Source organism: Pituophis catenifer, unplaced genomic scaffold (genome assembly GCF_029215685.1).
Source record: "Pituophis catenifer annectens isolate HBS135680 unplaced genomic scaffold, rPitCat1.0.hap2 SCAF_3, whole genome shotgun sequence".
NCBI classification, from domain to species: Eukaryota; Metazoa; Chordata; class Lepidosauria; order Squamata; family Colubridae; genus Pituophis; species Pituophis catenifer.
Window position 1 is genome coordinate 185,406,100 of NW_027256883.1, and position 15,011 is coordinate 185,421,110.

Here is a 15,011-nt window from a genome sequence, read left to right on the forward strand (position 1 = left end):
AAGGAGTTTGACTATTGCTTTACTGGAGCAATGTGAAGCTCTTTGGTCTGTCAGCCAGCCACTAGCTTGTCAAGAGCAGAAAGAGAAGGAGAGCTCACAAGCCAAGCCAGAAAGGAGATCAACATTAAAAAGATGCAAAAAGGAAGAAGCTGGAAGCATGAGAATGTGGCTGCTAGGGGTGTGCATGGGGGTATGGTTAAGGTATAAAGCTCTAGGCATGTCTTCCCCTCCCACCCTACCATTGAGCAATTCCATTCATAGTACTCTTGCCTAGTTTCAAGTTAGCAGCTGGCATTCTCTAGGTAGCCAAATCTTTAGAAGTTTTCTCCTTTTCTCTCCCTCTCTCTCACACACAGAAACACTTCAAAAGCTGATGAGCTGCCTGGGCCAGGAGGTTTGCATTCAGTAACTGAGCCAGGTCACACACACATACAGAAAGGACAAAGGATGCAAGCAGCAGTTTTCAATCAATAGCCATGTTTAAAGCCATGGCACATGATGCATAAAGACGTGTCACACAACATGCTTTATGAACTTTCCAATGGGACAGTTCATGTGGGAGTTACCACAGCTTCTGCCAAAGTGATTTCACAGCCAGAATCAGGAGAAGCCAGTTCAGCTTCTCTTTCTCCTCCTTGCTCAGATCCAAGAGAAATATCTTCCTTCCAAGATGACAGCTGAGATGGTTCTCCCTCACTTGTTCCTTGATTTTCAGCTAGGTAGACCATGTCTGATGTTCCTCCAGGGTCTTTTATTTTGCCATCTGAAGGTTGCAAAGCCACTATTAATTTTGCACAGTTGTTTTCCAAAACTGTGTCTTTGTGTAGTTCTATGTTTGATGAATGTTTTGGTATCTCACTGCCTGGACAACTATCATGGAATCCAGTTAAGGCAACATCTGGTTCATCAGAAAGTAAGCTGTACATTTCACCTTGTTCAAACATCCTAATTTTAGAAGCTACAGAGTTTTCTTTATTTGTTGCACTTTTATGCTCAACGAAATCCTTTGAGCTCTCTGTGGATGAATCTGCATCCTTATGCTTTTGAGATGAAGCTGTACTATACCCTATGAACTTGAGTTGTTCCAGATTGGGTTTTTGTTTATTATGTGTAGTTTGCACAGGTTTCAGGTCCTGCTTTATAGCCTGAGGGGGTTGTGAGCATTCTTTGTTCCATTCAGGTGACCCAGTCTTAACAGACTGTGTAGTGTCAAGTTCTTCTTTTAAAAAAAAATGACCTTCCAATTCTGAAGGTTCAGAACCAACTACAGAGGCAGATTTTAACAATATTGTATCCCTAGATGGCTGCTTCAAGCCAGAGGTTGTACCCTGAACTACTTCATCTAGATTTAAAGTTAAAACGATATCCTCTGACTTTGCAGTATTATCTTTGGTCAGCTCATCCATTTCACAGAGCTTATCTTTAGCTAAGTCCTCCCATTCTGAAATATTATTCTTATCCACCTCTTCTAATTTTGGGAGTTCAGTCGATTCTTGGAATTTATATTTAGTAATCCCATTTAATTCATGAGGCTCATTTCTGTCATACTCTTCAGTCTTGGAGGATCCATATTTAGCTGTTTCTCTACAATCTGACATATTATGTGAATTTGATGGTTTATTTTTAGTTGAATCTTCTGACAGGGTAGATTTATCTTTTGTTATCTGATCCTGTTCACTAGAATTAACAAAGGCTCCACTTTTCATTTCTTGTTTGTTTATGGCTGGACTTTTCAATTCAATACTTTCATCTTTGGCTGATAGCTCTGAGTCAGGAAGTTCATCTTTGGTGGAATCTTCAGATCTGATGTATTTATTTTGGACTAGTTCCTGACCTTCTGATAATTTGTCCTGAAGAGGCCAGCTTGAATCATGAGTCTTTTGTTGGGCTAATTTTTCTGTTTTTGCTTCTTGTGATATATGTGTATCTTTAGTTGAAATTTCTGTAGAACAGGAAAGCTGCTGTTGTGAGGAATTCATGGTGGAGTCCATAAATTCTATGGCTTCCATCTGAAGAAATATTTGAGTAGCTTCCATTTCTTCCAACTTATTTCTTTTGCTTTGATTTTCTGAAGTTTTTAATATTATGCTCTGTGTTCCTATGGCAGTATCAGCCTCCTTATCATATTCTTTTTTCCCTTCTGGAAGACTGCTGTTATATGTTTCATCAACTCCTTTTTTATACTCATAAGAAGGATAAGCTGTTGCCTCTTTTGTGGAGGGTCCAGATTGTAACTGAGGCACTGATAATGGGATTATGGAATCCCTTTCACAGGCTTCATCTGTTGAAAAAAATGCACTGCATTCCTGATCATCTTTGATTCCATAATCATTTGACTCTATAGGAACACCTTCCCCTGAAATTGATGAATGAACTTCTTTTTCATTTGAAGACTTCTTAATAGAATGTATGTTTTTGTCATCTGCAGTCTCGGATTGCTCTGACTGGAAAATTGTTTCGCTGATGTCTGACATTCCTTCACAATATGTAGGTAAGGGGAATGGAAGCACATTTTCTCCCTCTCTTTTTCCTATAACTGGGGCAAGACTAATGCTCTTCTGTTTTTCCATGTCACTTTCTTGCCTTGTTTCAAAGGCACAGTTCTTTTTTTGGTCAAGTATTTCCTTGGTCTCATTATTTGTTTCATCTGTTTCTTCGGAACCCAAATAGATGATCCGTTCAGCAGCAGAGGATGATGTCTTATCACTTAGTTTCACCTTAGTTTTAACTGAGTCAGAATCTGAGGTATCCTGGAGAGCTTCCTTTTCTGATAATTTCAAAGAAGTCTTACATTCGCTTATTATAATTCTGTTTTCTTTTTTTGGAGACTCTGGATGAAAAGAGGCACATGTTGGTCCATCTTTAGATTGGAGCGGGCCAGTAGGATGCATATTTTCAGTGGAGGCTAGCACCACGTCCTTTATTTTGTCTTTCTGTTCTTCTTTCTTCTCAGGTTCACAAGAACCAAATAGTGCTGTCTCCGTTTTATTGCTTTTCTCTTCTCTTTCCCCAGGAAGGTTTTCTGTCTCAGAAGATTTCTTTCTGTAATCTTTCTCATTCTTATCATCTTCCCATAATGATTCAAAATCTTCTGGACTGGCTATCATTTTGGCCTTTCTGTGAACCTTTATTTTGCTTCCCTCATTTCCTTTCACCTCTTGCTTTGCTGCTGCCTTGGCTACCCCTACTGCAGTGGGCTCTTTTGAGAAGTCCAAAACTGTTTGCTTTCCTGAGGCAACTGCACTTGATTCTTCCTTCTGGGTTTTAATAATTTGTTTTAGTACTAGCTCTTCCAGCCCAGAAGTTCCTCTTTCTATAAAAACCCAATGCTCTGAACCCTGCATTGTAATTGGAGCAAGAAAAATTAGCATTAAACATAAATTACTCAAATAGATTATAATTAAACAGATAACAAAGATCCTGATACAGCATTCATGCATTATTGCACAGGAAACAACTACATAAATCTTTCCTTTATCAACTGGATGGTAACATCTCAAAGCTGAGATCAGTTGAGAATTAAATTTTAACAAGTACGTTTTCTCCTTTTCTAGTTACCAACATCTGAAAATATGCCTAACATCATTGTAACAGTGTAATTTGGTTACTGTAGTTTAAAACAAACATTTTTGACCAATTGTGCACTGGTATTTCAAATTAAATGATCTCAGACAATTGAGATCCAAATTTTTAATGAGAATGAAAAAGAGTCAGGTTTTGGAAATGAACAACAGTACTTTTATAGCTGCTTTGCATTCTGTTGAAGCTGTATATGGTTTCAAATTATTTGATTGCCTAAGAGATACATAAGAGTTTTTGAAAGGAGTTTTTTTAAATTACAAGTATGTTTACAGCAGAATTTTCTGATGGCATATATACAGTAGTGGCCAAAATTGTGGAAACATTTTGGGAAAAGTGTATTTTCTAAAACTGGCTAATAACACCGCTTTTTTTTTTTTTTTTTGGAGTAGTACCATAAAATTATATATCAATGGAAAGGTAATTTAATCAAGAATGTAATGCAATAACTTTTATGAAGGATTTGCTATTAGAATAGCAGTTACAGTATAAAGAAGAAAAGTGAAACATGTAGAAAAAATGAGATATACAAAAATTATCACCATAGAAAAAACGAGATATGCAAAAATTATCACCATAGAAAAAATGAGATATGCAAAAATTATCACATCACTTAATACTTAGTTGGGTAACCTTTAGCATGTATTATGGCCTTACAACATCTTCCCATGAAGTGAACCAAGTCTTTTAGTTCTGCAGCTGTTATAATGTGAAACCAAGATTGAATGATTGCTTCTATTAACTGGGGTTTATTGCTGGGTCGCTTCTGACTAACAAGTTTCTTTAATCGGCTCCATAGGTTTTCAATTGGGTTAAGGTCTGGATTATTCCCAGGCCATTCCAGCAGTGGAATATGATTATCTTGAAACTCCAAAAAAAAAAAGTTGTGTAATTAGCCATCAAACCTCAAAAATACACTTTTCCCAAAAGATTTCCACTTCTTAATTGTATGATATACCAAAATGCTGTAAATCAATTATAGTTTAATTATTTGAATATCAAAAGTTTGAATAAAGTAGAGAATCATCAATGCATTTAGCATCGATTTAACTATAACAGTTTCTTTTTTACACTGTTACTTTAGTATGAAGACCAAAGCTTTTTATATGCATATCCTAATCTTATTTGGGGTGTTGGCACTAGATTTGCCTCATAAATAACAGAAAATAAATAAAATGAATTAAAAAAATAAAATAACTGAAATAGGACATATAAGTTAATTATATTTAAATTAAGTCCCACTTAAATTATATACTGAGTAAACAGATCAACTTAAAGTATAACAGTCATCTGATGTGTTTCTGGATTTCTCCAGAGGCTTCTTTGTACATCATTTTCATAACAACTGTGCAAACCTACAGCAAATTATCAGATCAAAGAGAATTCCTTTAATCCATTGAATCAAAAACAAAATTTTAAAATGAAAGCATTTTGAAAAATTGTACTAAAATAACAAATAAAATGGAAGAAGGTATTTTGCAAAACTAAAATTATATATCACAATTAGAGCTTCACATGATATTCCACTTCACTGAGAAAATCTGAATAAAGTCATCAATTTATAAGAAGCAAATTTATATCCAAACCAGTTCAGTTCGGGGGAAAAAACAGACTGGTTTAGGGTTAGGAAGACAAAACTAAGAAAGTAAGTAAAAACTGCTACACCATTCTTTTTTTGCTTAAGAAAATAAAGCGTCCAACAGAGCAATAAGAACCCTGGAATATATTACATGAAACAGCAGTACCAAACTGCTTGAATCAATGTTTCTCAACCTCTGCAACTTTAAGGTATGGAGACTTCAACTCCCAGAATTCCCCAGCCAGCATGGGAGTTGAAATCCACATAACTTAAAAGTACAGAGTTGAGAAACTTTGGCTTAAATAATAATGATGGTTTGCAGGTATTGGATGCTTTGTGTTATTTAGACCCATCACCACCATAGCACACTCAGCTAAAATTAAGTCATCTCTATGTAACAAACATATGTAAAGAGCAAACACTGAGAATAGGTGTAGAAGAATGAAGAATAACAGAGAATTAGATTGTTATTCTTATGTACTTTGTTTTATAAGGGTAACACTAGCATGCATTCTTTACTAGTTAAAAATATTTTTATCTGCTTAAAAATGTTATTGATGGTTAATGCATAAGATGAAAACTGCAATAATAGGATCTTGAGGTTAGCATCACAAAGGCCTACATTTTGCAAATCTTCCAATTGTGCCTCTAATGTAATGTGCCATGCTGTAATATATAACCAACAGCATAACAGGTACATTATACCACAATTCATTACTGTAAGGGAAGCTTGGCACTCTCATTATTTCATCTGTTAGCCACTACATCTAATATTTCTATTAGTATTCCTCTAATTCTACTTCTAATAACCCTAATCCTAAAACTTCTGATTCTAGTTTTTTGTTTTTTTTTTTTTGCTTCTCTAAAACAATCACAAATAATTATACAGAGCATGGAATGATTCCATAATCCTAAGTAGCCACCTATATTTGGCTATGAGGATATTGTTAATTTTTTTGGCAAACCAACTACTGCCTGCATCCCACAATCAAAATCAATGAGGAAACTGGCAGGAAGTTGCAAGCCCCAAGTTGGGCAGGCAGATAAGTGGCTGCTGCCCAGTGGGGAGGATGTAAGGGAGTGTGTGAGAAGGTCAGGGAAGGTGTGTGGGAGTGTGTGAGAATCACGGCGCAAGTCAGGAATGGTGTGCAAGGGTGGATGAGACATGCGGCACAGAACAGAGAGGATACACAAGAATGTGCAAGTAGCTGATGTGGTGCAGAAGACTTACCTCAGTGACTTGCAACCTTCCCTGCTGGCTTCCCCATTGACTTTCTCGAGAAGCCATGAGGAAAGAATTCAAATAGCAATCATATGAGTCCCAGTTGCTGTTGTTAACCAAATTCCACAGTCATTAGGAAAGACAACTTCCTGCTGGTTTCTCACAACCAAAGTCACTTGGGGAAACCAGCAGGCAGTTAAGTGGTGGCTGCTGGGTGAGGGAGGGTGCAAGGGCATGTGTAAGAGGCATTGTGCAAGTTGGGGAGGATGCACGACAGTTCAAGGGGGTGCATGAGAAGTACAACATGTGTCAGGGAGAGTGCATGGGGTATGCGAGTGGCCGGCATGGTGAGGTAGGGGAGACTTACCCCAGTGACTTCTGACCCTCCCTTCCAGCTTTCCCATTGGCTTTCTGGTGAAGCCGACAAGGAAGGTTGCAAATAGTGATCACATGATCCTGGGGTACTGCAACTAGTTGTAAGTGCGAACTGGTTGTCGAGTTCCCAGATCATGATCATGTGACCACAGGGATACTGAGATAGCTGGAATTCCAAAGACTGGTCTTAACCACCATTCGTTCAACATCATCATAACTTTGAATGTCACTGAACGAATGGGCCTAGGTTGAGGATCTCCTGCAATTAAAAACAAAGTGAATTTAGAGTAAACACAGTACTTCTGAACTAGTTACATGGATATGCCCAAAGTATCACGTTCATATGAGAATCTGATAAATTATATTACTTGATTTTTACATTTTTAGACATGCATAAGAAGCTACAAGTATTACAGAATGATGTACCAAGCTATAAAAATATTATATAAAATATAACCTAATTCAATTTTGCTTTGCATTATAGCACTTTAGATTAGGCACAAATTAATCTACAGGTAGCCCTCCACTTATGACCACAATGGAGCCAAAATTTCCATTGCTAAGCAAAACAGTTGTTAAGTGAGTTTTGCCCCATTTTACAACCTTTCTTGCCAGAGTTGTAAAGAGAATCACTGCAGATGTTAAGTTAGTAACACGGTTGTTGAGTGAATTTGGCTTCTCCATTGATTTTGCTTGTCAGAAGGTCGCAAAAGGGGACCAAATGATCCTGGGACACTGCAACTATCATAAATATGAATCAGTTGCCAAGTGCCTGCATTTTGATCAAGTGACCATAGGGATGCTGCAACGGTTGTAAGTTTGTGAATTGGTCATAAGTCTCTTTTTTCAGTGCTGTTGTAACTTCAAACAGTCACTAAACGAGTGGTTGTAAATCGAGGATTACCTGTATTTCTATTCAGAGCATGTTTGTACAAATAATACTATGCAATTAATCTGTGTAAAACCATCCCAAACTTGCATATTTATATACATGTTTTTATATCATTAAATCTATAGTTCACTACAAATACGTAACCAATACGTTTAAATATTTCATTGCAATATTTAAACACTGCAAAAATTATTTAAAAACTAAATTATTATCCATACATTAATTTTATATGTGTGGCCAAGAAATTTCATATTAAGAATTAATATACATTCCTATCTCAATTGATAGGAATATAAGAGTTATTTTCTTCCATATCCCATAACTTTGAGAAAAAAACCCACAGATAAGATGTACATTACTTATCTTTGTTCATATAGATAAATATGCTGAGTTATATAATTAAACAGTGTATCTTAACTTTGTAACTGAAATTGACAGTTGTCTTGGGTGAAAGTAGTTGGTCAGCCCTAGTAAATTCTAATTAAATAACAGTATTTATATTGTCAGTTTTAAATGACAGTTTGAATTATTGTTGCCTCAATGTACATGCTTAGCTACAACTATGATTTATGAACCACAATCACCAAGTTCAGAAAATATACTAAGCTAAAAGAAAGCATATTCTGACATAATATGTATAAACCAAATCAATATCAATGTGCTGTGAAATTTGGTAGGGACTAATTGTTTGAAGGACAGGTTTAATAACATTGATTAGTTTCTTTTGATTTTGGCTTAGCATGATTGAGAATCTTGCCACTGTAATTTGTACAAGAGGTTTAAAAATCTTGATTTAGCACTGTGTGTGAACAAAACAGACTCAAGCAGTTTAACTACTTAGTAGTCCATAGTGTAACTTTTGATTCCACTTCTCTATAATCCAACTTTTGACCACAATGATGTCATTAAAGCTCTACCATGTTTCCCTGAAAATAAGACTCTGTCTTTTATTTTTTTTGAACCCTGAAATAAGCGCTTGGCCATATTGCCATGCACTCAAAAGCCCGATTGGGCTTATTATCAGGGGATGTCTTATTTTGGGGGAAACAAGGTATATGTTTCTTTGAGCGGTGTGGGGGGGGGACGACATCTCCATCTATACCATAAACCACAAACAGAATTCACAAAAGTTGTCAATTGCTTACTTTCAATTCTAAGATAGGATGCAATGCTTACGATAGCAGATGGGGAACTAGCTTTCATTATGCTGCCTTTGGAAGTAATTACTGGACCAGACCACAATACCATATTTCAATATCTGTGCCATAATATCACTGCCATGCCACAATTGACACAAGCCACTATATTTGACAGCAGGTGAAATGACAAGACTCTTCTAGCTACTCTATATTCCTGCACTTCTGTTTATGTACCAAAATTTTAGCCACGCCTCTTATTTTTTATAACCTAGTTGGGTTATAAAAGTGAATGAGACAATATTTATCTGGAAATGTAAGATTTAGCTTTCTTTTGCCAATAGGACAATTCAGAAAACAGAACAGCCTTGCTGTATTGCGGTAAGGCTGTTCACTGCCTCTGCCACCAGATGTCTCAGATTTTATTTGTCTGAATACAACAACAGTGTAGATATAACACCTCTGTGGTTAAGTATATGAAAAACAAACTGACCAAAATGGATGTCTCCTTGAATGAAGAAAGGTCACGATGTTTGCATGCTTGAAATACTCAAGTATTTCTAGAGTATTTGTTATATTAATGCTTTTGTATTTGATAGCATTGGCCAAATTTGAAATAATATTTTATTTTATTTTATTTTCAGTGCTCTGCAGAAGAATTTCCTTTGTTGTACAGGCTTATACATATCCACAAAGAGCTGCTGTATTTCTTGAAACATACTGAGTATCTTTTTAAATGAAATACACTTTCCATAGCTTTTAATTGTGTCCAGAGATATATCTAAGCCAGATCATCAGTCTGGCAAAAGTCCCACAGAATTCAGACAATATTTGATAAACCAACATTCACAACTTTTTTCAAAGCAAATTGGCCTACCCTTGATGAATTAGGTCTTAGCCCTATATTCTATCACAGTGCCCAATCAGATGCCTCTACGGAACCTGCATGAAGGAAATGGAGGCATACATCTCTCCTTTGGTTTCCCTGCAACTGATATTTGGATACATGCTGCTATCCACAATTGAGAAATTTGAAAAAGCAAAAAAGAGGTACACATAATTTGCAGGGCTCACTACAGATTCTTGTACCTCCATTAACGGGGGAGTAAATTCAGTATCATCTTATCTTTCACTGAAGCACATTTTGGTACAGTTTTCAAGTACTGGTGGACTTTCCCGAAACGCTGACATCAAAATCATTTGGAGATTTAAATGCTGAATATAACATTTTGTAATAATTCAAAACTTTTTTAGCATTCCTAGTAGCTTAGATATAATCAGATTTTCCCTGTTTCAGATAAATTCTAAATGAACCCAATTTAATGAACTTGGTTCATCAGGTTGATGAACTTGGTTGATTGATCAACTGCCATGAATGCCACAAGCTTAAACTACAGTAAAAACTGCATCCTACTGACTTCAAAAGAGCTTAACTTTTCTAAGAGCTCAGCTCTTAGTAAGTGTGAGTAATATTATAGCCTACATCTACTTCTAGGAAAGGAAACAAAAAGAGAAGCAGATATAGAAAAGAGAGAGAAATTGAAAGAGTGGTGATAACCTCAGGAGAAGAAACAAGGCTTTTCTGTATAAAAGATTCCATGATTAAGCCAGCTCCATGTTCAGATGACAGATCCTCTGGAGAATCCTCTTCTGACATCTATTTCAGCAGGGGAAACCCAAGACCCCCCAGGCAAAGAGATAGAGACAGAGAAAAGAGACAAGAGAGACACAGAAAAAGAAGCAGTAAATAAAGTATGGAGAATCACTCTAATTTCCTGTGCATTTACTCTGAGCTAATCCTTTATCTAACTTTTTAGGAAAAAATTCTTTCTTTCAACTTCCATCTCCCCTCTGACAGCAATACAGCCCTTGACTTACAATCAATTTTTAGTGACTGTGCAAAGTTACAGTGGCACTGAAAAATATGACTTACAAACCAATCCTCGCACATTCCCACAGTCATGTGATCAAAATTTGGTTGCTTGGCATCCATTATGCAACTACAATGGTTGCAGCATCCTGGGGACATACGATAGTCATTTACGATCTTTTTAGCCAGCTTCTGGCAAGTGGAAGTCAATCAGAAAAGCCAGACTTGCTTAAAGATTACATGATTCACTTAACAACTGCAGTAATTTGCTTAACAAGTGTAGTAAAAAGATTGTAAAATTGCGTGTGACTCCCTTAACAACCACCTTGCTTAACAACCTAAATTCTAGTCTTAGTTGTGCTCGTAAGTCGAGGACTACCTGTATTAATCATGACTCAGCAGCTGAACTCCGCTATCCCATTTTCTTTCTACTGGAACACAAGTTTATCAGAGCTATCCAGAGTTTTCACCTTATTTCATACCAATATCTTTGCTCTATTTATATATATACATACATATATATATATATATATATATATATATATATATATATATATATATATATATATATATATATACATACATACATATACATATACATATACATATACATATACATATACATATACATATACATATATATGTTTTCTTAGGTTTTCGCGGGTGTTTGTATGTAGGTCTTTGGTTATTCGGGTCTTCTCCCACGTAAAATTGAAGGTTTCTTGGCGACGTTTCCTCCTGGAAGCACGAAGCCGAGAACACCAGCCTGAAGATGACGAATGAGACTTCGTCGAAACGTCGCCAAGAAACCTTCAATTTTACGTGGGAGAAGACCCGAATAACCAAAGACCTACATACATATATATATATATATATATATATATATATATATATATATATATATATATATATATATATATATATATATATTAACATAAGAATGCTTTCTCAATTAAGACTTGAATTAGGATCCACAGGACCAGCCATAATAGTTGAGTTATATGTCTGCTAAATTCACATTCAAAGTACCTTGCCTGCTGATGAAAGTCTGTCTGCCTCCCAACCTTTCATTTGGAAAAATGAGTCATGAAATGAAATCTAGAGAAGTAAAAGCACTTGGACCTGCTATATTTCTTTGAGGACAAAAGATCAGGCAAATGCATCAATGACTTGTGCAGCTTCCCTCACTGGTTAAGATTTTGTGCTTCCAACTTTCCTGAGCTCAAGTTTAAATCTATGTTTCACCAGAAGAAACCTCAACACCTTGCCCGTTACTGTATTAGTCGGGATTATAAAATGCTTTATGTCTCTACTTATGAAGACCAAGAAATACCAAAGAACAGAGGTCATCTCCTATGGTCAAACTGATTTATAAAATATTAAGTTGTTCACTAAGTTATAAGACGTTTTCATTTAAAAGCTAAGTATTTCACAAATATGTGATTTTCTGCAAAGTTAGCCTGCATTTTTAAGTAATGGCTGTAGAGATTATTTCTGGCTGTGTTGAAGGAAAGGACAGTAGAATCTTCTTCCAGCTTTCTTAATTCAATCCAAATATCCCATAACCTGTACCTGACTGGCTTTGGTTACAATAAAGAGAATTCTTGTAAACAGAGAAAAACTACCTTCAGTATAATTGTCAAAATCATAGGGTTCATGCCAAAATCTTGAAGGCCAACTACTATGTGTTTATGATGGTATTTTACAGTGTTATATGCACTGGAGTATTTTTATTTTAAATCAAGGTTAGGATGCAAATGAAACTAAATATATATTCCATAATAAGAAGTTTCTCAGAAATTCTTTACACTCAATTTGAGCTTTGCTGTTAAGAGATATTTTCACACATAGCTATCCAAGGTATGTGGACAAGAGAGTGCATCTACTATTAAACAAATACTGGGATTTCCTTTTTGCTTGCTTACTTTCACTTCCTGATGCATTCCAACGATGATATGGATTGAGTGGCAACAGAGATACTGTGTTTTCCCGAAAATATGACCTACTCAGAAAGTAAGTCCTAGCTTGATTTTTACATGTGCACCTAATATAAGCCCTACCCCCCAAAATAAGCCACCCAAAATAAGCCCTAATTAAGACCCCACCCACTTCAGGGTGCATAGGTAAAAATTAAGCTAGGGTGGGGATGGGGGTGTGTGGAGCTGCCCTATTACTTATCTTCGGACAGTTGCAGCCAGGCCTCGCACACCTCAGCCCATTTCTTCTGCAGCTGGCAAGACTTTCCAGAAGGTCTCTGTAGCTAATAACAGAGCTCGAATCAATCCAGAGCTTTGTTATTGGCTGCAGAGGTCTTCAGGAAAGCCTTGCCAGATGAAGAAGTTCCTGAAGGCCTCTGATAGCAAAAAAGAGGCCGGGGGCAACGCATGCAAGTGAGGTGAGTCAGTGGATGACATTCCCTCCCCACAAAAATAATACCTGGTGCCTTTTTTGGTGGCAAAAAAAAAATATAAGACAGGGTCTTATTTTCAGGGAAACACGGGTATGTTTTAAGAATCTGTTTAGTGGAAAAAGACTATCTTTAAGTAATTGGATCAACTCATAATAACAATGCACATTACTTTTCCTGGCACAAATTTCTTTATGATGACACATGAAAATAATTTAAAATTTTCCCATGCAAAAGATAACGAAACTGGACTTTCAAAACAATTCATCTAAAATATTAGTCTTAGCAGGATTCAGTCTTTTTACTCACTGCTTTATGGACACTCAACTATCTTGGAGAAAGCTACATACAAACTTTCTATACATGGGTACATATATTTCTTAGATGACAATGACTCATTGTGGGAAACTATTTGAAAAAATGTTCGCCTTATGCATTATTCTAACTTCATAGTTCACATTGCTATGATTCACATGGTAAATGACTTTCATATTTCAGGAAGTCTAATATCATCCATGTATCTGTAATATGTAGGCCTAGGATCATTTATATTTTCTAACTTATAAGTGGCATTTTCATTTGTGATATAGGCTTTTTAGTTGTATTACCGAAATTTAATTTTACATGTCTGCTTTATTCATTATTTTGCCTTCCAATTTAAGCCTTGCCTGCAAGGTCTTAAATTATTGTAAAAATCTTTTATTGAGATTGTATAATCCCTTACATAGGCAAAAAATAGTAGATTGATATCTATATGTCAAGTAAAGGATGCAGACATACGAAATTTGATTTATGAGTATACATATATTCCTAGGACCTTCTATCTGCTTGCCTTTAAAGAAAAGAATGAGGAGATAAATCGTTATAATGCCCAAATTGAAATGCTATTTGTCTTCTTTATTAGAAGATCAGCCCAGGATAGTTGAGAGTTGAACACAAGCATCTGATCAAAGCTTGGCAACCTTCAAGCCATTATTGTAATGCACAGCTTTACTTTCTCTAGTTCAATATGAATATTCATATTAAAGCCAATATTTAGAGAAATGTTCATAACATCATAATTACTGGAATAAATAGGAAAGGATCTTGTAGAGACAGCAGAGGGGATACAGAAAAAAGCTTTCTTGTCAAAATATTATGGAATGTTTACCTAAATCTGACAATATTACAATTTTAAAGCAGCAGAAGACGGAACACTTGCAAAGTAAATAATCAAGAGATGTAATGCAGCAGAGTTTGATGGTATGGACAGGAGAAAAGCAAAAATGTTAAGAGCCACCTTCTCTAATATCTTTTTTTCTCAGATGTGTGGACTATAACCCACACAATGCCTGGAAATGATGGCAGCTCTAGTTTCAATACATTTGGAAGGCAGGAAATTGAGGAAGGCAATAGTAAGGATGGTTCTATCAGGCCACTAGTTAAGGTTAATTCTTCTAAATGGCAGAAGAATCAAGCACATAAATATAAACAGCAAAATTGTGTAACCCCAATATAAATGAATAACTTTATATCATTAGTATAACAACAAACAAACCTCATTGGCCTTCTCAGGGGTCCCTTTTGGCGTCTCCTCTTCATGTTTGGGTGAAGAAGAAGCAGGCGAGGAAGGCAGCCTTCTATCCCGGTCTCTGTGCACGAGCTTGCTATTGGGTTCCTTCAGGGTCCGTTTCAACTCATTAATGCTGGCCTGGTGCTTTAGCAAAACATCTTCCGGTTTGTCTAAAAACTTTTGGATGGAGAGGGGAAGGTAACTACTAAGGTGAGGGTTAGAGGAAGGAGCATGAGTGGAGTGAGATGCTTATGAGGTGGGAGCTTCAGAGTATTTAGAATTGGAGGCCTTATTGCCTAGAAAGTGAAGTCTCCACATAATGTAAATCATTCAGCCACAATTTTAGGACTGGCCATCCAAATGGGTTTCAGTTCCCATCCTCCCTTAGCCAAGGAGGAA

The 15,011-nt window shown here is 36.2% G+C and overlaps 1 protein-coding gene across 2 annotated transcripts in view; it reads right to left on the reverse strand.

Moving 5' to 3' along the window:
• The window catches only part of EPB41L1 (erythrocyte membrane protein band 4.1 like 1), a 169,885-nt gene that overhangs the window by 10,731 nt on the left and 144,143 nt on the right, over positions 1-15,011 (reverse strand). For both annotated transcript variants that reach the window (XM_070941696.1, XM_070941697.1), the window contains one exon: positions 14,598-14,789. In XM_070941696.1, coding sequence (XP_070797797.1) covers positions 14,598-14,789 — 192 coding nt within the window. The remainder of the gene's footprint in view (positions 1-14,597; positions 14,790-15,011) is intronic.